At 27.9% G+C, this 26,580-nt stretch overlaps 2 protein-coding genes across 5 annotated transcripts; one reads left to right on the forward strand and one right to left on the reverse strand.

Moving 5' to 3' along the window:
• The first annotated feature begins 1,881 nt into the window (after positions 1–1,881).
• Positions 1,882–24,133, forward strand: LOC126898512 (ATP-dependent Clp protease ATP-binding subunit clpX-like, mitochondrial). 2 transcript variants are annotated; one of them, XM_050672606.1, is made up of 10 exons: positions 1,882–2,059; positions 2,125–2,258; positions 5,629–5,794; positions 6,275–6,418; positions 7,919–8,083; positions 8,138–8,238; positions 14,783–14,932; positions 15,005–15,184; positions 16,348–16,569; positions 23,908–24,133. In XM_050672606.1, exons 1-10 carry the CDS (start codon positions 1,966–1,968, stop codon positions 24,049–24,051), a joined length of 1,500 nt encoding a protein of 499 aa, XP_050528563.1. In that variant the 5' UTR covers positions 1,882–1,965; the 3' UTR covers positions 24,052–24,133. The 2 variants fall into 2 exon arrangements, with proteins under 2 accessions (XP_050528563.1, XP_050528562.1); XM_050672605.1 differs by lacking the exon at positions 23,908–24,133 and adding an exon at positions 18,578–18,981.
• LOC126898515 (dihydroorotate dehydrogenase (quinone)-like) lies at positions 19,065–26,416 on the reverse strand. 3 transcript variants are annotated; one of them, XM_050672611.1, is made up of 8 exons: positions 26,233–26,416; positions 21,791–22,000; positions 21,192–21,391; positions 20,780–20,965; positions 20,355–20,541; positions 20,126–20,279; positions 19,771–19,930; positions 19,065–19,234 (listed from the first exon to the last, which is right to left on the reverse strand). In XM_050672611.1, exons 1-8 carry the CDS (start codon positions 26,323–26,325, stop codon positions 19,183–19,185), a joined length of 1,242 nt encoding a protein of 413 aa, XP_050528568.1. In that variant the 5' UTR covers positions 26,326–26,416; the 3' UTR covers positions 19,065–19,182. The 3 variants fall into 3 exon arrangements, with proteins under 3 accessions (XP_050528568.1, XP_050528571.1, XP_050528570.1); XM_050672614.1 differs by lacking the exon at positions 26,233–26,416 and adding an exon at positions 22,685–22,702; XM_050672613.1 differs by lacking the exon at positions 26,233–26,416 and adding an exon at positions 22,211–22,415.
• Positions 26,417–26,580: the final 164 nt, after the last annotated feature.

A 26,580-nucleotide genomic window follows, 5' to 3' on the forward strand; every position in this document is an offset into this window, starting at 1 on the left:
AATGATAAGGCATCCAAACATGCAGTTAACAAATGAACAGCGTCCCTATCACTTATTTTATCCCTATTAAGAGTGGCAGATAATCTAGAAATTAAAAGTTCTTTTCTACCTCTTTTATTTTTTGACGGACCTGCTACTGGTGAAAATTGTCTCTCTTCTTCACTTACGATTTCCATATCACATGAATCCGATGAAGTACATGAATATTTTTCTAAATTAAATCATATATAATTATTAAAAATATAATAAACAATGTTTATTAAACATNGTTAAAAATATAATAAATAATGTTTATTAAACATTCATTATTTTTAAAAATTACCTTCTAATAAAGTTTCTGTTTCTGAGTGAGGTATAAGTATTTTATTTTTCTGTTCTTGTCTTATTTGCATTTTTTTTTCTGCTTGGGTTAAATTCATATCTACTCCCATCATACATCCGGGACGTCCCTTAGTTCGTTGAAGTCGCAAAAAATCAATATCTTCCTGGATNTTCGGAACGTCTCTTATGTCGTTGAAGTCGCAAAAAATCAATATCTTCCTGAATATTCATTAGACTGATTGCATTAGCATGAGCTATATCAAACAATTCTTCGATTTGATCTACAAAATTTTGTTCTCTTTTCTTGTATAAGTCCGCTGGTCCTGGTTTTATTTTTCCTAAATTTAAAACTAAATTTCTTAGTTCATCGTACAACTTTTTTAATTTTCTTATAATATTAGCTGAATCTTGCGTATGTATTCGAGCATTTTTCCAGTAAACACTGGTCAACAATAAGCGCCGCACTTTTTTGATATTTTATACATCAAAATAACATAAAAATTAAAACTGAAACTACTTTAAATTAAAAATACAAAATAGGCAATTCTTATTATAAACGGTTCGTCAGATATGATACAATATTCGTAAATATACCAATTTTGACAGTTTTGCAAAATAATACTTATTTTTCAATTTTTCTAGAAAACTAGTGGGTTTAGAAAAAAAATTACAGGAACTTAAGTTATAAAACATTTACATTTACAATTTCTTTCCTATGCTTTTTTTAGTGAGAGCACTAATTTATGAATCAATGGAAAATAACTGAAGAACTACCTCTTTTAGCTCTGTTAGTCTCTTTTGGATACTCCTGATTCAGTAATTATTCAAAATATAGTGATAATAAATAAGTTAACACATTAATTTAAAAATCTGAGAATCGACCAAATGCATTGTGTATGTATAATACGATTAAATCTGTAGCGCTAAAATGTATCTGCATTAGTTACGTACACAACAAGTAGATTTCTATGAATAAAATATAAAATTTTAAATTAAGCTGGAAATTGGTGAAAATTTGTACAACAAAGCATAATCCATGAATTGGATTTTTTGATCATTCTTAAAATTTGTTAATAAATTCACCTTTGTATTATTATATACTTTTATAACTTATATTACATGATTCCATACTTCATTAATAACTAGGCCTAGTTTTTATTTTTTAATTAAATTTTTTTCTTAACTGATTGATAACTAAATTTTTTAAATGTTTAATTTTTAAGTTGGATATTTGGCTAATATTGATATAATATTTATTATTTGCTTAAAATAACACATATGTTTTCGTTTTTAAATAAAAATTTAGCTAATTTTCCAAGTATGTAGTTTTTTTAAATACTTTTAAACTATTAGTTAATTAAAAAATAATCATTATCATTTTAAATAGTTTATTTAAATAATTAAATATGTTACACTTTGCTAAAATAACATCCAAACTAAAATTTAAACACTTACATAATTCTCGGCGAAGTTGGTTTCTTATTAATTCATTTTACAATACTAGTCATTTCAGTAAGTTTTTATATTATAGGATCAAATAATAATTTTAATTGTAATTTGGATATTAAAGGATATGTAACACAGAAACAAATTTTTTTGAAAACTATCAACAAAAATTATCATGTAACTGCCAGTAGGTGGAGTATGAATAATTCTGGAACAAGTGGAGGAAGTTATCAGACTGAAATACTATGTCCTATCTGTCAAAGCTCTGGTTCTAATTTAGAATATTTTTTAAGTAATTGTTGATAGACAGTTTTCATCGAAAAATTAATATTATTTAATTTTCTATTATTTTAAAAGCTGCTAACCGTTTTTTGAGATGTCAAAAATGCTTTCACGTTTTTAAAGTTATTTCTGCTGAAGAAAATCAACTTAGAGATTCAGTAGTAATTGGAGAAGACAAAAAGACTAAACCCCCACCATTACCAAAAGAGGTAAGGTAAAAAAAGAATTGAAGATTTAAAATTTTTTTCAACAATTTTTTTGAGTGACTTTATTTTAATTAATAATAAATAAATATTATTTTTTACAGGGTACGTTCCATAAGTAATGCGTCGCATTTTTTTTTAAAGAAATTTATTGAACGAAATGGTATAATTACTTAATATTCTTCAAATTACTGTCCTTCAGCATTAATACACTTAATCCAGCGAGATTTTCATGCAGCGTACGCGCCCTGCCACTCCTCAACCGGGATGCTGTCAAGAACCCTCGTCGTGGTAGATTGGACGTTCTCTATCGTTGAAAAACGGGTTCCTTTCAAGTCTCTTTTCATTCGGGGGAATAAAACAAAGTCACAGGGAGCCAGGTCGGGACTGTAAGGAGGCTGGGGCACCGTTGCGACACCTATCCTGGCCAGGTAGCTGGTGACAACGAACGAGGTGTGTGAAGGCGCGTTGTCGTGATGCAACCGCCAGTTCTTGCTGATCTCCTTTCACTCTGTTGTTCAGTCGAATAAGCACTTCTTTGTAAAACTGACCGGTTACAGTCTGTCCAGCTGGCACAAACTCCTTATGCACTACCCCCCTTTTGTCGAAGAACACAATCAACATCGATTTTACCCGCGACTTGCTCATCCTGGCCTTCTTCGGACGCGGCGACTCGTCTGTGTGCCACTCCGAACTTTGGCGCTTGGTCTCAGAATCATATTCGAAAACCCAAGTTTCGTCTTCCGTGTTGACGTTATCGAGAAAACTGGGATCAGCGTCAGTGAGATCGTTGAGTTCTTGACACAACAGCACAAGATTTTGCTTCTGATCGTCAGTCAAAATCTTCGGTACGAGTTTCGCGCAAACCTTGCGCATTTGAAAATCTTCCGTAACAATGCGGTAAACGGAGGTTTTAGGAATGTCTAATGCGTCTGCCAACATTTGCAAACTCATTCGGCGATCAGTGTTCAGTAATTTTTGCACACGAGCGGCATTTTCGTCACAGCGCGACGATGACGGGCGTCCTTCGCGGTGTTCGTCGGCGACCTCTTCCCGACCTTCTGTAAACTTCTTGTGCCACCGGTTCGACTGCGATCTTGACAGGCAAGCATCCCCGTAAGCCTCCGCAAGCATTCCGTAAGTCTCGAGCGGCGTCTTCTTCAGTTTCACACAAAACTTTATCGCGTATCTTTGTTCTAAACTTTTCTCCATCGTAACCACGACGAGGTGCTCGCGCAGAGCGTCACTAAAACGCACGTCCTACAGCTCCAAGGTCACAGAGCGAACNTCACGTTCTACAGCTCCAAGGTCACAGAGCGAACTGCTCTTGTCGATCGGACGAATAGTCGCTTCAGAAAAAAATGCGACGCATTACTTATGGAACGTACCCTGTATGAATGAAAAAACATCTATATTAACAAAATTTTTTAGATATAATTATGAACTTTAGGTTTATAATTATTTTTCCATGTTATCGACTAATATCAACCATTTTGTACAGTAAAAAGAATTTTTTAGGTTGAAATATTGTAGCATTGAAGATAACTTTTTGTATAATGTCACCTTTTAGCTTCGATACGAATCTGAGTTGGTATTAGTTTTACAATGATGTGTCTATATTTTTATTATTATTATTTTTTTTTTTTTGTATCACTTTTTCTCTTTTTCAATTTAAAAATCGCTAATTTTCGACATTTTTAAAATTATTTTACTTAAAATTGCCATAATTTTTTAAAAATGACCGAATCAATATAATTTTTTTTTATAGATACTTAGGTATTTACCTATCATTTGGTATATTTTTTTTATAAATCTGACCCTTTACCCACAGGGGGGGATTTAAAATGACAACTTTTTCACAAAAAATTTACTTTTTCAACTTAACTTTTGAAAATGTTCCGGAACTTTTATATATATCTATGACACTTTTATATATATTTTAAATTAAAGCTAATGTAATATACTTTATTATGGAAAAAGAAAATTACCGTTTTTATTTTGTCTTCACGGTTTAAATAGTTACCGAATGCTAATTTTGTGTGAAAATTCTCGCTTTTATTTTTTACATTTTTAACTTTATAATGCTATAACTTTTTAAAAAATGTATGGATCAATATGACAGGACTTAAACGTCGTAATAATGATAGATAAATAATGTAGTCGACACGATTACAGCTACAGAGTTAGTGCGGTGCCGTTTATTCGAACAAGGTAAAAATATATGTTATATATAAATACACTTATAGTTATTACAAATAATATACACAATAACTAAAGAAAAACACAAGTTAAAAGGAAACAAACACGAGATAGGCACTGATTGTGTCGATGATGAAAAGGCCGATGTGTGTCGAACGGTGTCACGGAGATGACTTTTCGTATATTTGCGGCGGGTCATAGATGGACGTGCGGCAGGTCGTAGATGGACGTGCGGCACTTGCTGGACTTTGTACCGTGGCGTTTCGCACGCGGTGTTTGTCAGTCAAACTACCATATGCACGTAGTAGGCGATGGCTAAAAAGGTGTCACGGGTCGCGGGGCTCCGTGTATCGAGAACACCGCGGGACCGTGTCAAATACAATTTTTTCATGAGGAGTAGTATTTATATAAATCTTTCATTTGACATACTTTTTTTTTAAGTAACACCATTTCCCTTTATATATATACATTTATATATTTATTCATATATTACACTTATAAATCATAAAACTTGAAATCAGTATATAAATAAGGAAATAGGAGATCATGTAGCTTTTAGAATAATCTACCAATTTTTTAAAATTAAAAACTATCTACAGATTTGCATCGATGCGTTTTTTATGAGAGTGATTTTAATCCATTCAGATACTTGACCCAACTATGTCACATCCCTACTGTACCGCGACCCCACTGTTTTGGGTTTTATTTTTCAAATAATGAGGTGTAGTTAGAGAACTACATTGCAATAATTACATAGCTCATTTTTCTATGAATTAAGTGTTTGAAATTAAACTTAACAACTTGGAAAAGTAATTATGCATCTAAAGTACCAAAAAAAAAATTATTTATTGGGCTAAAAAAATTGTATTTATACTTTTTAATCGACCCTTGAATAAAATCAATAAATGAAAATTTAAAATAAAATGGTAAGTACCAAAATTTTTATTTATTTTTTCTGAAAACCTTTGAATATGTATTAAACTGAAAAGTCTCAATTCATCGGAGTTTGTGATAAGATGACAGTCCCACAGGGAGCTTTCCTAGTATACCAGTGACTTAATTATCTCGGCAAATACCTCATATTTTTGCAACAAACTATTTGAATTAGTTTCTTACTTGCTATACAATTTAATATTAAACAAAATTAATTGTGTGTATTTCTAAAAAAAATGTTTAGATATACGAGAATTTGAATAAGCATGTCGTAGGACAAAACTATGCCAAAAAAGTTTTATCAGTAGCAGTTTATAATCATTGTAAACGAATTATTTATAATATGACTACACCAATAAAAAAAGACCCAATTGATCAGCAGTTGCGAAATAAATTACAAAATTCTAGAGGTATTCATTTTTTATGAAATGGTTTATTTATTTTGTAACCCGATGGCATGATAAGTGTACTATGCTTTAATACTTAAAAGGGATATGTGTTTTTCTGTCTTTTCTTACATAACTATTAACATATTTTAAAATCATTTAATATAAATTGCACAAATATAAATTATTTACTATTATTTATTATGTCATTTATAATGTCTTAATACTGTCATTAATTTTTAAGGGCATTCGTAAACTGATGTAAAACTAAGATTTTAATTTACGAATATTGTAAAATGTGTATACATCTTACGCTAACTTAAAATTAAACTTTTAGGAGTTTGTTATTTTTTCATTAATAGATCATCATAACCAAATTTTGAGAGGTATTTATAATAGTATGTTGAAAATTAATATCCTCTTTATTCTGTAAATTTTATTAACTGTTTAGACTGGTATCAAAATCTCATGATAATTTAAAAAACTATTTTTACTGAATTTTAGAACACATAAGTGTAAATCATACTCTAGAAATGCCACGATGGGATACTTCAAATAACAATAATGAGGATGACAAATTTACTATACTTCTCAAAAATACCTCTTTAGAAAAAAGTAATATAATACTGCTTGGACCAACAGGATGTGGTAAGAATAATTATTAATTATACATTTTTTTTATTCATTAATTATTTGTGTTGGTTATTGAAATGTGTCAAATATTTTAAATAACAAAAAAATAAATTTCGTTTTACCTAATTATCTTATTATACAATATCGAAAAATCAGCCAATGCTGGAAAAATTACTTAACGATGTTCGATTTTTTTTTTTTTTTTATGAAAAAGCTAGACGACGTTATTCTGGAAAAATTATTCGCGAAGATAAGAAAATTTTTTTTAGCAAACTCTGAGCGTTTAAAAATTTTTATCATAAACACTCATTGCCACCATCGTTTTTCGATTTAAAATCTGAAATTTTTACCTGGACTGCTCAGAGACATTCTAAGTGTACCTTGAAAATTGCGTTGAAATCTATTGTTTTTGACCGAGTTATGAGCTTTTATTTTTAAAATCCACTCGCATAGTTTTGAGTAAGATATGATTTTGGTTTGTGCATATCAGTTTTGTTTAAATTTTATGTTAGTTTATGTAGTTTTTACTAAGAACACGACATTTAAAGATTGTATTTAATGATTATTAACGCTTACCAGTTATACTAAATAATAACTAGTACATTATTATGAAGTATAATTTTGAATCATTTTGTACTATTTAAGTACGAGCACCATATGCCCGTCAACAATAATCCAAGGAACCCACAATTGGATAGCTATTTAGACTACATTTACTCAGTAGCGTGTCTACATACATCTATGACAGCTGCCTTAGGACACAACAAAAAGGGCACTCTAGAAATTTTGGGGGCGTCTGAGCTGATAAACCCAATAAAACTCTGGTAAAAATTAATGTAATGTTATTTATAATTTCTGTTTGTATGCATTTAAACATATTTTAAGTTTTTTGATAAGTGAGATGTATGGGTTATTATCAGTGGGGTAACCAAATATTGTTTTTAAAGTAATCTGAAAAAAATGTTTACAGGGACATCAAATATAAACTACCCCCGTGCGCTGAAACTCTTAATACATCAGTTTATCAATCTTGAGTATTAAAAGTTTCTAATTAATTTATATCTCCTTAAAGAAACAACTGACAGTCGTACTAATTAAAGTATAGTGTAATCAAATAACAACGAATAACGAGGTTTATTAATAATATATGAGATGTAGATACGAGAGATATTGAGTATCCATCAAGTAGATGGTAACACGACGTAAAATATCTTTGTTTACGTTGTCGTCGGGTTTCTGGATATCAAAAATAATTATTATCAATAATAATCTAAATATGCTCAAATTTTGACCCAACTGTTAGACATTATCAGCCCAAACAAGATATGTGCAAAAAATGTGACCGAATCACCCTCCAATTTCTATAAGACAGAAGACCTAATTTGATATTTATGACTCATAATTGATTATTTTATTATATTAATTATTCTATATTTGTTACTATTTTAGTGATTACCCACTATACTTAAATTTTATTTTTTTGAAAGATATTAAATTTTTTATAAATAATTTTAGGTAAAACACTTTTAGCACAAACTATTGCAAAACATTTGGATGTACCATTTGCAATTTGTGATTGCACCAATCTTACCCAAGCTGGTTATGTTGGAGAAGACATAGAAAGTGTAATTGCAAAATTACTTCAAGCAGCAAACTATGATGTTGAAAAAGCACAAACAGGTAAAAAATAAATCAGTTATTACATTTATAAATTAATTAGATTTAAGTTTTTAGGTATTGTTTTCTTGGATGAAATCGATAAAATTGGAGCAAGGCAAGGACACAATCAGTTGAGAGATGTAGGAGGAGAAGGTGTTCAACAAGGAATGTTAAAAGTAATTAATTTATATTTTAAAAATTATTTTCTTTAATAATAACAAACATGTTTAAAAATAGATTAAAACAATTATCCAGTATCAATATACAACACACAATATCATTTATACTGTATTTATTTGCACAAACCATCCTCATAAATTATGATGACATGAAGTTAATAATTTTACAAAAAAATATGAATATTTTTGTTTTCTAATAAATCAGGTTACAATGTAAGACACGGGAAAAATCAACTGAGCAATTAATAGATACGATAGGAGTCTTACTACTTAACCTATTAGTTGAGTTTTGTTGTAGCGCTCTACAAGAAAACACGATACGAGAGATATGTTTATGAAATCACTATAATGCATAAGGAAAACTGATTGCTCTTAATTATAATTCTAGGTTGAATCAAAATAATTATAAATTTTTTTATAATTATTTTTGAAAATTTACTTTTTGGCAGAATTTTCCTTGTGGATAGGGGCTAAGAATAATTCCACGGCCCCTCTGCCAGTCGTAAGAGGCGACTAATGAGATTGCGTCAGATCAAAATTATTGTCAAAATAGTATGAGGAATTCTGAACAAAACTTAGGAGGATTGTCCCATCGGATGTACGCGGGGAGAACTAAAAGTAGTTAAAAACGGAGAAGGCCTAAGGAATAAAGTTTTTGATATCAGCTGGATAACTTGTGCAGTAGCTGTTTCACCAGCCATGTGTACAGGTCTATTCAACGCTTGCAGTGTCAACAGTGTGGGGACATCACCACTTAACTCTAGGCTGGACTTGTGTATGAGGGAGGAAAAAATAGATAGATACAAAGTAAGAATAGGTACTTGGAATGTTAGAACATTAGCTGGTAGAAGTAGAGAATTAGTAAAAGTATTGAAAACGAGAAAAGTTAACATTTGTTGTGTGCAGGAAACTAAGGTGAAAGGAGAGAAATCAAAAGAAATAAGTGAGGGTTATAAAATAATATACTCAGCAAAATATAGTGCAAAGAATGGTGTAGGGATAGTAATGGATGAGGAAATGAAAAGTAAAGTAGTAGAAGTAGCTAGGAAAAGTGACAGAATTATAGTTTTTCGAAAATCAAAATAAAAATGAAAAAAAAAATTGATTTTCGAGGAAAAAGTGATGAATGTAATAAGTGCATAGGCAACACAAGTAGGATGTGATAAAATAGACAAGGAAGTGTTTTGGAGAAAGATGGATGAGGTGATGCAAGGGGTACCTGGCAATGAGGATGCGGTGATAGGTGGGGAGATAAGAATGGAAATGTAGATAATGAGAGTAGAGAATATGAAAGAGTACATGGAGGGTATGGTTTTAATGGGAACAATGAAGATAGAGAATGAATCCTAGATTTCGCAGTATCGTATAATTTTGCTGTGATTAATACTTATTTTAGAAAGAGGGAAGAAAATTATATAACTTATAAGAGTGGTAGCAATAGATCATAGATTGATTATTTTATGTGGAAAAGAGAGAGCGTAAAGCGAGTAAAGAATCGTAAAGTTATACGAGGCGAGAGTCTAATTACACAGCATAGACTGATGGTAATGGAGTTTTGGTGTACCGGAAAAAGAATATACAAAAAATAGAAAAAACACTGTAGAAAAATCGAAAATTCGTTTGTGGAAATTGAAAGGGGAAAATTAAAAAGAGTTTATCATGACGGAAAAAGAGAGGACACTGTGGATTAGATTTGCTAGTTATGTTAAGAATATTGCAAAGGAGATTGTTGGTGATAGTAGGAGTAGAATGCCAGAAAACAAGAAAAGCTGGTGGTGGAATGAGGATGTTCAAAAAATCATAGAAAGTAAGAAAAAGCAATTCAAAGTATGGCAGAAGAGCAAAAGCAGAGAAGATTTGATGGAGTATAAACGCTTGTACAAAGAATCCAAGTGTGCAGAAAGTAAAGCGAAGTTAAAGAGGTATGATGAGTTGTATGATAGGCTAGGAACAAAGAAAGGCGAGAAAGAAATCTACAGATTTGCAATAGTAAGAGAGAAAAGGACTAAAGATTATCATAATATAAGGTGCATAAAAAGTGCTGATAATAAGGTACTCGAGAGTGATGATGACGTGAAAAAAGGTGGAAAGAGTATTATGAAAAATTACTGAATGAGGAGTATCCAAAAGAGACGTTAGAGGATATTTTGTGGAATGAGGGACTGATAGATTTAATTAGTGAGAAAGAGGTATCGAAGGCTGCGGCATCAATGAAAAAGAATAAAACAGTGAGACCAGATGAAGTGCCAGTAGAAGTATTGAAAATATTATGTAGTGTTGGCATAAGGTGGTAGAAGGAACTTTTAATTAAAATCTTATTAAAAGAGAAAATTCCAAATGAATGGAAGAATAGTATTGTAGTATCGATATTTAAAGGTAAAGGTGACAAACAGGAGTATGGAAATTATAGAGGCAAAAAGCTTCTGAGTAATAGTATGAAAATTTAGGAAAAGGTAATAGATAAGAGAATAAAAAATATGACAGAGTACCGAGACAGAGTCTAAAGTGGGCATTAATGTGTAATAAACAAAAAGAAATAAAAATATAGATTGTGGTGTTTAGGAAGGTAGGAGAAAAGGGGAGTAGTGAGAGACGCTTGTAGTAAACAAAAGTAATTCAGGTTGGAGTAAGGAAGGAAAAGAGATGTACCGTAGGTGGCCAATGAGGAAATAAGAGTCGTAGCGGGCGTAGTATAAAGAAGGATGGACAGCAATGGAAAGTAAAAGTGGCTATAAATACTGGGCAGTGACTATAATAAAATGAAAGGGATCTCGGGGTATGTATGCTTGCATGAACACGTCTAATATTTGAATAAGATGGAATTACAAAGAAGGGTCATTACTTAACTTCTGCACGGAAACTCGTACACGAATTTTTGGCGAGTCACAAATATCGTATTTCTTTATAAAAATATTTTAGTTAATTCTCGATGACCTATCTTATTCTAATTGTTTATTACTAAAAATTCTTCAGTGAACGGTTTATTATAGACTTGTTAAATAAATAAATGTTTTCACTTACCTCTGATTATCCTGATAAGACAAATATTTTCTTGAGATGAATCATATAGTTGATGTAACTATTATTGATATGTACGTATATGCGTCGGTGTACTACTTTTCTAGTACAATTCTTTATTAAATCTACTCAAGGTGAAATCTAAATTTATTATACCTCTGGTATTTTATGTAAAACCCTTTTGTATATTTATGTGGTATAGTCTTTACGTTGTGTGTGGTGTTTTACACTAATGCATTTACTATCTAATAATTTATAAAACCAATAAAGAAATTCTAAAGAATATAACTGTCCTGTGCAATAAACTATTTCCAAATGGCCTACATCTTTTCAGTCCAAAGAGTGATCTAAGGTAGATGCGAGCTCAATTTCGGTCCTTTTCACAATTGATTATACTAGTGTCCTACACTCCGATGGCCCGCGCTGTGGCAGAGATTAGGCTAGCTAGTCGATAAGTGGAGAGACACTTTGGAGAAGTCTTGTGATTAACTAAAATTTGAATTATGATATTATTGTACTAATACCCTGTCCAGCCAGGTTATAGCCCTTCAATAAATAAAAGATACAATTCAATCTAGTCATGTATTTTTTTTAGTGTGTATATTTTTTTATGCAAATAAAAAAAAAACCCGGCACAGTGGTGACGTGGCATATTTGGATCAAGTATAATAATATCTAACAGTGATTAAAATCACTATAAAAAAAACGCTTCAATGCAAATCTTTAGATAGTGTTTAAATTTAAAAAATTGATAGATTATTCCAAAAGCTACATGATCTGCTAGTTCCTTATCAATATCCTGATTAAGATAAAGTATGTCGAATGAAAAAGAGATTATTAAAAAATATTATTTCTCATAAAAAAATAATGTTGATCCATACACTTTTTAATATGTCATAGCATTATTAAGTTAAAAATGTAATAAATAAAATCGAGAATTTTCACACAAAAATAGCATTAGGTAACTATTTAAACCGTGAAGACAAAATAAAGTCCGAATTTTTTTTTTCCATAATATAGTACATTACATTAGCTTTAATTTAAGATATATATAAAAGTATCAGACCTTGCGGAAAATGTTCAAAAGTTATGTTGAAAAAGTTGTCATTTTAAATCCCCCCTGTGGGCAGGTTAAGTGTCAGATTTACAAAAAAAATATACCAAATGATAGGTAAAGACATCAAGCATCTATAAAATAAAAATTATATTCATATATTCATTTTTTAAAAAGTTATAGCAATTTTAAGTAAAAAAAATTGAAAAAATTTCGAAAATTAGCGATTTTTAAAATTGTAATTTTTTTGGAGGTTTCCCCCATTTACGGGAAACGAGGGAAAGTTATTCAATTTTTGAGGGTAATGTCTTCGACTAGATACGATTTGTAATCTTTTGACGTATCGTTGAAAGAAATCCGTTCGGTGAGAGCTGAGAAAAAGTGATACAAAAAAAAAAAAACACATCATAGTAAAACCAATACCTTCTTAGCTTCGCTTCGAAGCTAAAATAAATAAATACCAATATTTTATATGTGTTAGAATATTTGAATCACAAAAGTATTCAACCGAAAATAAGATTTATAATATTTCTCGTAAATTCCAGTGATTATGAAAGGAGCATAAAAATCGTGCAGATTTGATATAGAATTGTAACTAAGAGCGAAACATACATTAACGCACATTCAATTTGTGTATCTTGATTGAGAATTTCAGAGTTCCAGAGAGCCTTAGAGACGCAGAGACAAAGTGGCAAGGCGTCCCAGTGTCAGCAAGAGNTTGGTTGGGTTGGGTTGGGTTGGGTTGGGTTTGCAAAGTGGCAAGGCGTCCCAGTGTCAGCAAGAGGGATGTTCAGAACCCGTACATAACCACCCGAATTTGGGGGAAAATGGCCTTTTTATAGCGCGCAAAACTGGTTTAGCGATCTCTGGTGAGATTCTTGAAATATTTTTTGTTGTATTTGATTGGTTAATGTGATGAATCTTTTACGTAGGCGTTTTATGAAATGCGTAAGAGGGTGGTTAAATCTTGTGTAAGGGTATTATTTTATTATTCATCTTATCCACGGGGGAACACTGATTTGGTAATATATTTTATTAAGTATAAGAATTAATTATTACATGTATTAAAATGTAATACTACAATTGAGAAAAAGAGTCCCAAAAAGATACATTAATATAATAGAGGATATTTATGATGGCAATTGTACCAGGGTAAAAATTGTGGGAGGAGTAACGGAACGTTTTCGGATTAGAGTAGAAGTGCATCAGGGTTCTACTTTGAATCCTTCCTTATTTTCTATGGTGATGGATGAAATTACTTGAGAAATACAAGGAGAAGTGCCGTGGTGCATGTTGTTTGCTGATGATATAGTGTTAATAGGAGAAAATAGGTAGGATATTAATCAAAGGTTAGAGATGTGGAGATCAGCTCTTAAAAAAAAAGGGTTTAAGAATAAGTAGAAGTAGGACAGACTATATAGAGTACGAGTTTGATAAAAGAGAACACGAGGTAGGTGAAATAAGGAGACCAGTGACAATAAGCGAGGACGTAATTGGAGAGGTGGAAAGTTTTAAGTATTTAGAATCAGTTGTGCAATAGAGCGGTGGTATTGACGAGGATGTAAGACACAGGATTAAGTGCGGGTAATTGAAATGGAGAAAAGCGTCTGGTGTCTTATGTGATAAAAGAATTCCTATGAGACTGAAAGGTAAATTCTACAAAACTGTAGTGAGGCCAGCTATGATGTATGATTCAGAGTGTTGGCCGGTTGATAAGAAAGTAGAGTAGAGAATGAGTGTAGCAGAGATGAGAATGGTTAGATGGATAAGTGGAGTGACTAGAGAATATAGGATAAGAAATGAGCATATAAGAGGGAGTATAGGTGTAACGTTAATCGTGGATAAGATGAAAGAAAATAGACTTAGATAGTTTGGTTGTTATGAGAAGAGAAGAATTGGGAGCCGTAAGAACAGTTATAGAAATGAATGTTGAAAGGAAGAAGAGGTAGAAGAAGACCAAAAAAGAGATGGAGAGATGTTATTGATTGCGATATGAGGACAGCTGATGTGAGCGTAAAGGATGTGGGAGATCGTGTCAAATGGAAGTTTAGAATAAGGGTGGCCGATCCCAAGGAGTTGGGCGAGGAAGAAGAAGAAGACTTTTTGACAGAATATTATAATTTTTATTAATATTTAAATAAAAAACAAATTGTTATTCTCCTTGAAAATTTTAATATTAGTGTTATGTTGTTTTGTAGTGACCCTTTTTATTTTTAAATAAAAAGTAAAAAAACATTAAATGTATAAAGCTATAATTTTGAAAGTTTTCCCTTATTTACGAGAGTCGAAAGAATTTTTTTTTAATTAAGAATGTCATCAGATAAAAACAAAAAATGTTTTATTGAATCATTGAGTATAAATAAAGAAAAAACAAATATAAAATTTAATAAATAAAAAGCATATCATAGTAAAATACCTTCTCAGGTTCACATGAAAGTCGAAAAAAATTCATGTTCCACGTTTTTGTAGATGCTTGAAGGCACAGTTGTTAATGTACAAGAAAAGAGTAGAAGATTTCGTAATGAAATTATGCAAGTAAATACAACTAATATATTATTTGTGGCTTCTGGTGCATTTACTGGTCTTGATAAACTTATAGGACACAGAATTAATAAAAATGCAAGTATTATTTCAAGTATTACAAATATAAATTAAGATACCTTTTACAATAAAATTTTTTATTTTTAACAGAGTTTTGGTTTTGGATCTGATCTTGATAAATCAATAGAAAACAAAAAAAAATCTTCTGATAACAATTTTAAAAATACACCTGTAATAGATCATAATGATGTGGAAAAAGAAAATTCTGAAAGAGATAATTTATTAAGAAATGTGGCTCCTAGAGATCTTATTCAATTTGGTATGATTCCTGTAAGTTATTTTAATGAATTTCATTTAAAATAATGTTTTTCAAGTCATTATAGTTAGATGAATTATTTTTATTAGTATTTTATACCTTGATTATTATTGAGTCGATTATACAGGACAACAACCATTTTCTTATTTACAATTAAAAATAATAATAAAAATAAAAATTTTATATGAGTTCAATAAGGACTTTCGAAACTGATTCCGAATGTGGCTCCAGATTTTTTTCTACTACATTGTGTTTTTAAGATAATTATTAATTAATAGTTAAACGATAATTACACAGTAAATTCATTACAAATAATATGTGTAATTTGCATATCTCTTATTAAAAATCATGAAATCATTTTAGGAGAGTTGAAAAAATTTTCATATTTTTATGATGATTTTTCTGTGTAATTATCATTTAATTAAAAAAATCTCAAACCAGATTTGGGATGAGCATAAAATATATATATAAAATTTATGAAATAATTGTAAATAGTAAAAACAGTTTTGTAATTTGTTGCCTGTTATTTAAAAAATATCATAAGTTAAATTTTCTTCTTAAAGTCGAAAAATAATAATTGTAAAAAATTATTTTATAATAAAATTTTTTTATCTAATTATAACAGTATAAAAAAATTAATACCATTAACAATTAGTTTTTACGATAAAAATAGATTTAGATAAAGCTTTTGAACTCCATATACTCTTTAATTATTCCAGTTATAAGTATTTAATTGAGAAAGTAAAGTACTATTTTTATACCAAAATTATTTTGGTACAAAGTAATTATGGAAACATTTCATTTATAACAGCTAAAAATTTAATAAATGTGATTTATGATGTTTCTCAAACGACCGAATAAATTGCCAAACTATATTTAATTATTAATCTTATAATTAAGTAGTATTTTTAATTAAAAGTTCAGCCTTATTGTAACAAAACATCTAGAAGGTTGTTTGACATCAGCCAATTTTATTTCTACTACTATCTAAGGGCAAGTTAAATTTTCATAACTTTTTGGACTAAGGATGGAGTATTTTTAAATACTACAAAAATGTGCCCTAGTAATCACCCATCTTAGAATTAACAACAATTATGATATAAATTTTAGTGTATGTCTTATTACGTTATAATATAAAATAATGTTCAATATAATAAAAACAATTTTTTATTTTTAGGAATTTGTTGGAAGATTTCCAATACTTGTACCATTTCATTCTTTAAACAGAAATTTACTGGTACAAATTTTAACTGAACCAAAAAATAGCGCTATCAATCAATATAAACTGCTGTTTGGACTGGATAAAGTTGAACTAACTTTTACTGATGATGCTCTAAATGCAATTGCAATGCAAGCTCTTGAAAAAAAGATAGGAGCGCGAGGTTTACGAGCAATAGTGGTAATATATGTACAACATATGTTGTATGATTATTTAAACATCACTTTTTTATAAATGAGGGAATTTGGGTGTAAAGAATGCTTAAGACAATTATAATCTATAAGGTGAATGTATAAAATCTGTAATGGAGAAGAATTTTCTAAAAAAATGTTACAATTACCTATGCCTTGGCACTCATTCACTGTTTTCTAGACATCCATCAAAATATACAACAAAATTGTGCACAAGTTATATTATGAAGAAGCACTATGCAGAGTGATTCATTTATCACCAACCATTTAATTTAATCATAAAATAAGATTCATATTAAGAATTTGTTTTTCTGATTTTTTTTAGAAACATGATTTTCTTAATTTATCAATTATGAGTTACTTTTCTTGTTCATCCCTATACCCAACCGTACAGGTAAAATGAGGCAATTGTAAATTGATTTTTTCTTTTAGAATATTAACAGATTTTATTTTAAACTGAAAAGTTCTGATTATACAGAGTGATTTGTGAATCATTAACCACTTGATTACACATAAAATAATAATTTTGAGAATTTGTTCTTTTGTATTTTTTAGTTACATGGAATTCTTAATTTCAGCACTATTAAGTACATTTTTGGTTCATTCCTTAGCGTTACAGGAATATCAACTTTTTAATGGAAACATATATTTAATAAGCTTATAATAATAGAAAGTATTAAATATAAGAAAATGGTTGATCAATAACAACTTTTAGATGTTTTGATTTTTATTATTTCAGAATTCTTTAATAATAATTTGTGATAAAAAAAAACAACACCCGTGTCTCACCTCCAACCATCGTTATTAAATGTTAATAACTTCTGAAATACTAGTTCAAAAATTTTTATCAACCAGTCATTTTCTTAATTACAATAATTTCTAATTTATAAGCTGGTTAAATATATATGTTTAAAATAAATACATTTTTGTAAAAAAATATTACTACTAAAAAATATTTTATAGTAAATAAATCCAGAATTATGTGTAATTGGAAAATACAAAAATATTAATTATTTTAAAAGTAATTGAGTGGTTTATAATATTATAGTAATGATTGCTAAATTGAAAAATTGAGGAATGGTGTGGCCAAGTCGATAATGTGACAGTACTAGACGCTTGGGTTAGAAACTCGGTTATGATCGACTTCATTTGCTGTACAAGAGATCAGTTGGGTAATTGGAGTTGCCATCCCTCTATTTGGCGACAGAGTAACCACCCGTCCTGGGGTATCAATAATTTAGAAATCTCTTCCTTTGGGAAAGGCCGCAACGGCTCTTAATAGGCGTTAAAAGCGATAAAAAAAAAATTGAGAAAAATATATACCTAAATAAAAAATCTCAATACTATTTTTAATTTTTACTAATTAAAGTATAATAAATGAGTCACTGTGTATAGTGTATTAGTATCCACCCACCTCTTAGAAATACTATGACTACTAGCGTACTTAATAAAAGTGATTGGCACCACTGTTTCCTATGCTTAAAATTGAACAGCATCTAATACCGGGTTTGATGGGCATACACTGCAATCAGACTTCAATATTCCAAGGATTTTGGAAGCCTCACATTTTTACCATACTTGGAAAATTATAATAAGTCTACCTATGACTTTTTATTTCAAATTTGGTTACATTTTAAGAAAATCTGAAAAGTTAATAATTTTACTACAATATTTTTCTGTGCAATTTTCTTTCTCTGTCATTTTGTGTGATTAATTTTTAAACAATATGTCTATTAATAGGTCAAAAAACTTGAATAGCTAATTAAACATAATACCCTAAAAACTTGACTACATGCTAATAAATTAAAATATTTTTTAGCAAGTGAAATATCTTTAGAGAACCTGTTATTAATTTGTATCTAGACCTCTTAAATGTAACTTCAGCACTATATTTTAAAAGTATCATTTGTATAATAAGATTTATAAATTTATTAGATGCATTGTAAAACTCATTATGTTTATTATTTTTAATATATAAAAATCAATCAATATTTTAGGAATCCATTCTTTTAGAACCAATGTTTGAAATACCAGGAAATAATATTATTAGTGTACATGTTACAAAAGATGACGTAGAAGGGAAAAGCAAACCTTATTGCAAACAAGGTCTTCCTCAGCTTAAAGCTAAAATTAATAACTAAAAATTAGATTTGTAATATCTTATAAAAAAGAATCTTAAATAAAATTATAAAATAAATTAATATATTTTATTGATTGTTTATAATTTTCATTAGGTTTTACATACAATATGGTTGTATTCAATTTTTACAACTAGACTTTAATCATTTGATTTTTTGTATTCTATCAATTTTAAATAATTTTTAGCAACCTTACTAAATATAATTTATACTTAGTATATTTATATAATAAATATATTTTTCATAATTGACTTTATATTTTATCCTATTAAAATTATAGCTGTAATTTGTTATCTTTGTACAGGTTTTATGCCTTATTAATATAAAAAAAAATCAATTGAGATAATTATTAACTAATAACAATTTTTATTAATTTTTGTCAAAAAATAACAACTATAATAATTAAAAAATTAATAACTCAAACAATATTTAAAATTAACGTTTTGATATTGTATACCAAAAATTTATTTTGAATCAACGCCGACAGCTTCAGATATTGACTTATAGTTGTTCTCCCTTAAAAAAAATGTGTAAAAGAGTTAGTAGAATGAAAAATATTAAACCATTTAAATATAATTTCTAGTATTTATTCTTTAAATGTAACAAGTACAAGGTACAATTAATGACATCAGAGCAACGTGCTAGGTAATAGACAATGGCTTAGTTATTCTTAGAAGGAAGTGCACTGGTCAGCAACCTGATATAACCTAACTTATTTTATGAAAAAAGATAGGCTAATATAAAATTATTGGTCAATTAAAAATGATTAACACGCATTCGTGTAAGCTGCAAATGTATTATAGTCAACTTTTCAATTAAATAGATACACTTAGTATACAGATAATTAAACCTTCCACTATACGCGTGGCAGTAACGAACTACATATAATCAAATACACCTCTCAGGGTATTTAACAATATATTAAAATAAGTTACTACATTACAAATTAATTATAAAAAACATAAATTAAAAAGAACCGCTAATTCAAGAATATTTCAACTTAGTAAATGTAATAAAATTTTAACAAAGTAATAAAAAATATTCAACTTTACCTTAAAAGGGTTTCTAACTCTTTTTTTATTTTTGTTATAATTGGTGGACCATTATAAATAAATGATGTATATATTTGCAAAAGTGAAGCACCAGCCCTAACTTTTTCATAAGCATCTTGACCATTAAATATTCCACCAACGCCTATTATAGGGATTTTACCTAAAAACAGATAATTAAACTCTTAATTATTTTGAAAATTAATTGTAGTTAAACAAAAACAATTTTTTTTAATATTTTGTTTTGTATAACAAAAACATTAACTAAATCACAAGATATCGTGCCACAGATTCAAAATTATCAAGATACTTTAAATTGTTTTTTTAGCAACATTTTCAAATAATAATAAAAGTTTACCATTAGTTAGTTTATAGAAATCTGAGATCAATTTGGTTGATTTATCTTTTAAAGGTCTTCCACTTAAGCCTCCTGGTTCTAATCCATTAGGACAATCACAAACACCATCTCTTTCAACAGTAGTGTTTGAAATTATCAAACCATCTACACGGCACTAAAATAAAATATTAGTGTCATTTTTTATAAAAAAATTGAAAATAATCCTTCTATTTTTTTTATTTACAATTACCTTTTCATCAAGAATAACACCAGCAATATCTTTTTTGTCTTGATCTGATAAATCCGGGGAAATTTTCAGGAGCAAAGGCGTTAATTTATGTTTTTTACAATTTTTATTTCTAGCTTCAATCACACTTGATAAGAGATTTTTCAAATCATCTTTTTTTTGTAGATTTCGTAGTCCTGGAGTATTGGGGCTGAAAAAAATTTTTTTAATAAATATAAAATTATTATTAAAAAAATTTTAATTAATTAAAAATGTAATTTTATTATATAAAATAACGTTTTAAAATTTATATTGATTATTATTTTTTTTATCAAAATTTTTCTTTAATTTCTCTAGTTTAATGAATATCTACCTTTAATCTTAATAAAGTTAAATTAGACTATAATTTTTAATTACAACTTAATTAAAAATTGTTTACTAAATTTTACCTAGAAATATTAATAACAAAATAATCAGCAACTGATGAAAATTTTTCAATACCCTTAACATAATCAGTTTTGGCATCTTCAGAGTTTTTATTTTTCCCCAAATTTACACCAATTACAAAATCATCTTTTTTTTGTTTTACAATTCTTTCATAAACAGCATCATGACCATCACTATTAAATCCATACCTAATATAATTTTTAAATTAATAATATTATGAGTATATATATTTAAATAATAATTATTAAAAATTTATATTTAACTTCCTGCTTGAAAATTATTCCTTGTTCTAGAAAGGACAGAAAACCTACAAGCTCAGGGCAACAGAATCAAATCTCAATACCTAAGCATTGAGTACGCAATTGAACTATGTAGGCTATCTCAATTTTAAATATATAATTAAAAAGTCAATACCTATTGATAACAGCATCTTTATTAATTATTCTAAATACTCTAGGAAGCTCATTTCCAGGTTGAGGAAAAGGAGTAACTGATCCGATTTCTACAAATCCAAATCCAACATTGTGCATAGATTTAATTGCCTCGCCTTGTTTATCTAATCCTGCAGCTAATCCAATGGGGTTCTTAAAATTTATATTCCATAAAGTTGTTTTCTAAAAAAAAATTAAAAGTACAAAAATAATATAGGAGTATTAATACAAATAGAATGCAATTAATATTATTAATTACTTCTTCAATGATAAATCATTAAACTAATTTAGCTTTCAAGTAAAATGCTTATCTATTTTCTTAAAGTCAAACTGTTTATATATTACTAAGTATTAATGAGTTAAAAAAATAATAAAATAAAATGATAATTAAAAAATTTCTTGGTTTAAAAAGTTGTGCTTACAAAATTTGACTATGATTTTAATTGAAATCTCATTTCTGTATTGTATATATATATAGTGTAAAATTTTCTGTATTCTATTGAATATAGAAAAGTGTTTTGATAGAATAATAAGGTCTATTTTTTACAAATTACTCCAGTGAATCTAAAGTATCTAACTTACCAATGATGTAGGATCTTGATAGAATGATTTTGGAATCAGTCCATACTTTCCAGTAAAAATTACAAAATTATGTGCATTTTCTGGTTCCAGCAAGAAAATTGTTGGAATAATATACTTTTTATAAAATGTTTCATTTAAAGACAGCAAGTTAGAACCAACAAACAACAACATCCCTCCAGATGTAACTTTAAATATAGATTTTAACATCATCTAAAAAACAATTATACCAATGAAGTATAATTATTATAAGAATTTTAAATAAATATTTAAAACAACTGAAATATACAATTGCCTTATAAATAGTCAAATATTTTAGAAAAATAAAATTTGGATTCAATATTAGCATTTATATATGAACTAATATAACTATTTTTATATCAAATGATAGATTATAATTCAAAAGTCATCTTTCTTAATTACTTAATAAATAAATATTTCGGTACTCCAGTTGACTGCTAAAGTTTTTAAGATTATTTTTGGTGGATGATACGTAATTTAAGTGAATCGAATAATGTTAAGTAAAATATATTAATCGGTATTTCATTAATGATCACGGGAAATAAAAAATCTATAAATGAAAATTCTTTATTTTTAAAAGTAATTATCTAGAAAATTAACTTTCCGTTAGTTACAAATGATTAGAAGACAACTGATACTGATAAGAATATCATAATTTTATTAGTAATTAAATCTTTAAGGTATTAACAATATACAAAATATTTATTACAATGTACCTATAAAAGTGCGTAACGATACTACATAAATCTTTTACAATTAACACCGTGTTGTGTTATATAAGAAAAAATAAAAATTTTAAACTGCCCTTATCATACTTATCAATGTGATAAGCATGATATATCTTAAGTATAAGCAAATCGAATTATAATATCTTACCACCGCAGTACATTAATGTAGTAACTAGGCGTTACAAGTCCAATTTGATCACCATGAAATAATAACTATAATGTAACATTCATCGATTGTACACTGACCACCGAATGAGTGGTCAGGTCCCTTTTTATTAGAAATAATAATCAATTAACAATACAATTAACAATGCTTCTAGTGTTATACTTTCTAATGCAATTAATAATAATCTATTATTTACTTTTACTTTCTAATAATACAAATTCCTTAAAACTAATATTTACATATAGTTATGGGTTCATGACACCATGTGCCCCGGAGAAAAATAATATCTATAATTTTAATACCTAATACATTTGAATCACAACAGGTTACATAGCAAATTTGATATAAGTTTAATACATAGATTACATAGTTCATAGTTTTTTTTACATAAATAAACATCTAATATATTTTAAAATATTATAAAATTAGTAGTAACCTACATCTATCTATCTATATATATTGCAATAAATTATTCTTTCAGATTTAGGTCATTTTATAATTGAACTTGGTTTTACATTTAAGGAGCTTTCTACTAATTCGATAGGAATATCATTTCTTTTTTTTATAGTATTTAGTATAAATATATACAACAAAGAATACTAATTTGGATCCCAAACATCTTAAATAATGTGTTAATATTATTAAATACAATATAAATTTGTTATCACTATGAAATTGGTAAACGCGTTTTTGTGTTAACAATTCAGTAATACGTTCTTTAAATGTCGATTGTTCGTCCAACTTCAATATTCCAAGGATTTTGGAAGCCTCACATTTTTACCATACTTGGAAAATTATAATAAGTCTACCTATGACTTTTTATTTCAAATTTGGTTACATTTTAAGAAAATCTGAAAAGTTAATAATTTTACTACAATATTTTTCTGTGCAATTTTCTTTCTCTGTCATTTTGTGTGATTAATTTTTAAACAATATGTCTATTAATAGGTCAAAAAACTTGAATAGCTAATTAAACATAATACCCTAAAAACTTGACTACATGCTAATAAATTAAAATATTTTTTAGCAAGTGAAATATCTTTAGAGAACCTGTTATTAATTTGTATCTAGACCTCTTAAATGTAACTTCAGCACTATATTTTAAAAGTATCATTTGTATAATAAGATTTATAAATTTATTAGATGCATTGTAAAACTCATTATGTTTATTATTTTTAATATATAAAAATCAATCAATATTTTAGGAATCCATTCTTTTAGAACCAATGTTTGAAATACCAGGAAATAATATTATTAGTGTACATGTTACAAAAGATGACGTAGAAGGGAAAAGCAAACCTTATTGCAAACAAGGTCTTCCTCAGCTTAAAGCTAAAATTAATAACTAAAAATTAGATTTGTAATATCTTATAAAAAAGAATCTTAAATAAAATTATAAAATAAATTAATATATTTTATTGATTGTTTATAATTTTCATTAGGTTTAGATTCAAACCATTAGATTCAAAGTTTACCATTAGTTAGTTTATAGAAATCTGAGATCAATTTGGTTGATTTATCTTTTAAAGGTCTTCCACTTAAGCCTCCTGGTTTTATTTTAACTGTAAAAAATAATTTATCATTTTTATAAAGTCTTAATCTCTAAAATGTTGAATTCTTCATTTATATTTTCTATACTAATTTCATTTCGATTTACTATAGTTGTAGGACTAATAATATTCTAAATTCAAATTTTTCATTTATATAAACAGATTTAATCAGAATAAGACAATATTTTTAATTTTAGCTGTTTTAACTGCATCATTAGAATATATAATATTTTTGTATAAAATTGACTGTTTATTATGAGTTTCTATAAAACTACTATAACTATTAATTATAAAAGAATTAGTAATATTATTATTAAATTCGAAGTTGTTATTATTATTTGTTCGCGCCAAGTGTGAGAGCTGCACTGGTTGGGTGTGGTCAGCTGGTAGTGCTTGTGCGCTATCAGCTGTTAGGACGCCTTATCAGCGGTCTGTGTTGTTCGGCCGTTTTTTATTCAAAATATAATGTATGTACCTGTTGTAAAATTATACAGTTAGGTTAAATTGGCTTGTTAGTTAAGTGTTATTTTTTTGTATTATTGAAAGAAAGAAACGTTGTTCAATTTTTATATCAAAATACATTATCCATATTATTTTTTAAAGGCATACAGTTGTTTTCATTTTTTTTTTCTTTTACATTGGCTGGTATATTATTACAGTAAAACTGCGGGTATTGTATTACTGTTATAAATTAATTTTATTCATATGGAGCATAACTAAATGTAAGTAGTATGAATTATCATATTTATAAATTATTTAATTCAGTAATAATAAAAAATTGTTTGTTATTTGAATTATTTCGTTATATTTATTAAGTTAAACAATCTTATTTTGGATTAACAAAAAATATTTTTCATTTAACAAATTTTAAATTGATTAAGAAATTTTTGTTGATTATTAGTTGTCCCTATTTTAAGCCGTGCGGCGGAGTTCTATTCCTCATTTTTATTTTGGATTTTTTAGAACAGCTCAGGCGGCAACATTAATAATTCATTCTTTTATGTTTTGTGACGTTCTTGAAAGGCCATCAGTTCTAGTATTATTCACGCTTTTTTTAAAAAAAATATCATAGTTTAATTCTAATAATTTTAATCTCCACGTCATAAATCTTGAGTCAAAATCTATTAAGTTATAAAGCCATAGTTAACAATTGTGGTCTGTCTGAATTAAAATATTAATACCATATAATTATGGCCTAAAATGTTTGATTGCCCAAACAATAGCAAGTAGTTTTTTTTCAGTAACCGTATAAGAAATTTCGCTTTTATTTAAAATATGCAAAGCGTATGCTATGAGTAGATCATTAGGTAAATCATCTTGGCTAAGCACAGCTCTAATTGCATAATTACTTGCGCGTCCGTGATTAAAATAAATTCTTTGTAAAAATTTGGTTATAGTAATAATGGTTCATTTATTAAAATTTCTTTCAAATTATTAAAAGATTTTATTTTCTCATCGACTAATTTAAATTCTACGTTTTTAGAAAGTAAAAATAATAAAGGGCGAGCTACTTTAGAAAAATTTGGTATGAACCGCCTATAAAGACTGGCTAAACACTAAAAAAATTATTTTATTATTAAAAATTAATATTATAATTTCAAAATTTAATTTGAAAATTAGTTCATTGCCGTTAATAAAAACAGGAGCATCGTTTGGATCTAATTTAATTTAGTGGAAACGAGATGCTAGATCCCAAGTTGTAAAATAAGATATGTTACCTAATTATTTAAAATTTCATTATATTTTGGAAGGGGTGTAATAAACCAAAAAATAAAAATAATTAAAAGAATAAAAAGAAAAAGAAATATAGATTAAAATAGATTGGGAAATTGTTTGGAATAGTAGGGGAATATTTGGAATGTTAAATATTTTTAATTTATATAATTTAATTTAATTTATTAATTCTCTTATTAATTATTTAATGGTTTATTACGCAATAGATTGATGGAGTTTCGAAAGCATAGGTTAAATTGTACTTACTTTACGTTCAATGTAATGAAATAATATTTCAAGTAATTCGATGTTGATTTTGGTATTAAATGCACTACGTATACGATTTACACTACACGTCATATAGTCAATAAAATACTTACAAAAATGTTCAAATTTTAAATAATATATTCGTATAAAGTATACTAATTATTACAGTATTATAAAAAACCCAGCACAGGGGTGTCGCGACACAGTAGTGACGTGACATGGTTGGATCAAGTATAATGATATCTGACAGTGATTAAAATCACTATCAAAAAAAAAACGCTTCGATGCAAATCTTTAGATAGTATTTAATTTTAAAAAATTGGTGGATTATTCCAAAAGCATAATAAT

Source organism: Daktulosphaira vitifoliae, unplaced genomic scaffold (genome assembly GCF_025091365.1).
Source record: "Daktulosphaira vitifoliae isolate Bord-2020 unplaced genomic scaffold, ASM2509136v1 Scaffold_2, whole genome shotgun sequence".
NCBI lineage: Eukaryota > Metazoa > Arthropoda > Insecta > Hemiptera > Phylloxeridae > Daktulosphaira > Daktulosphaira vitifoliae.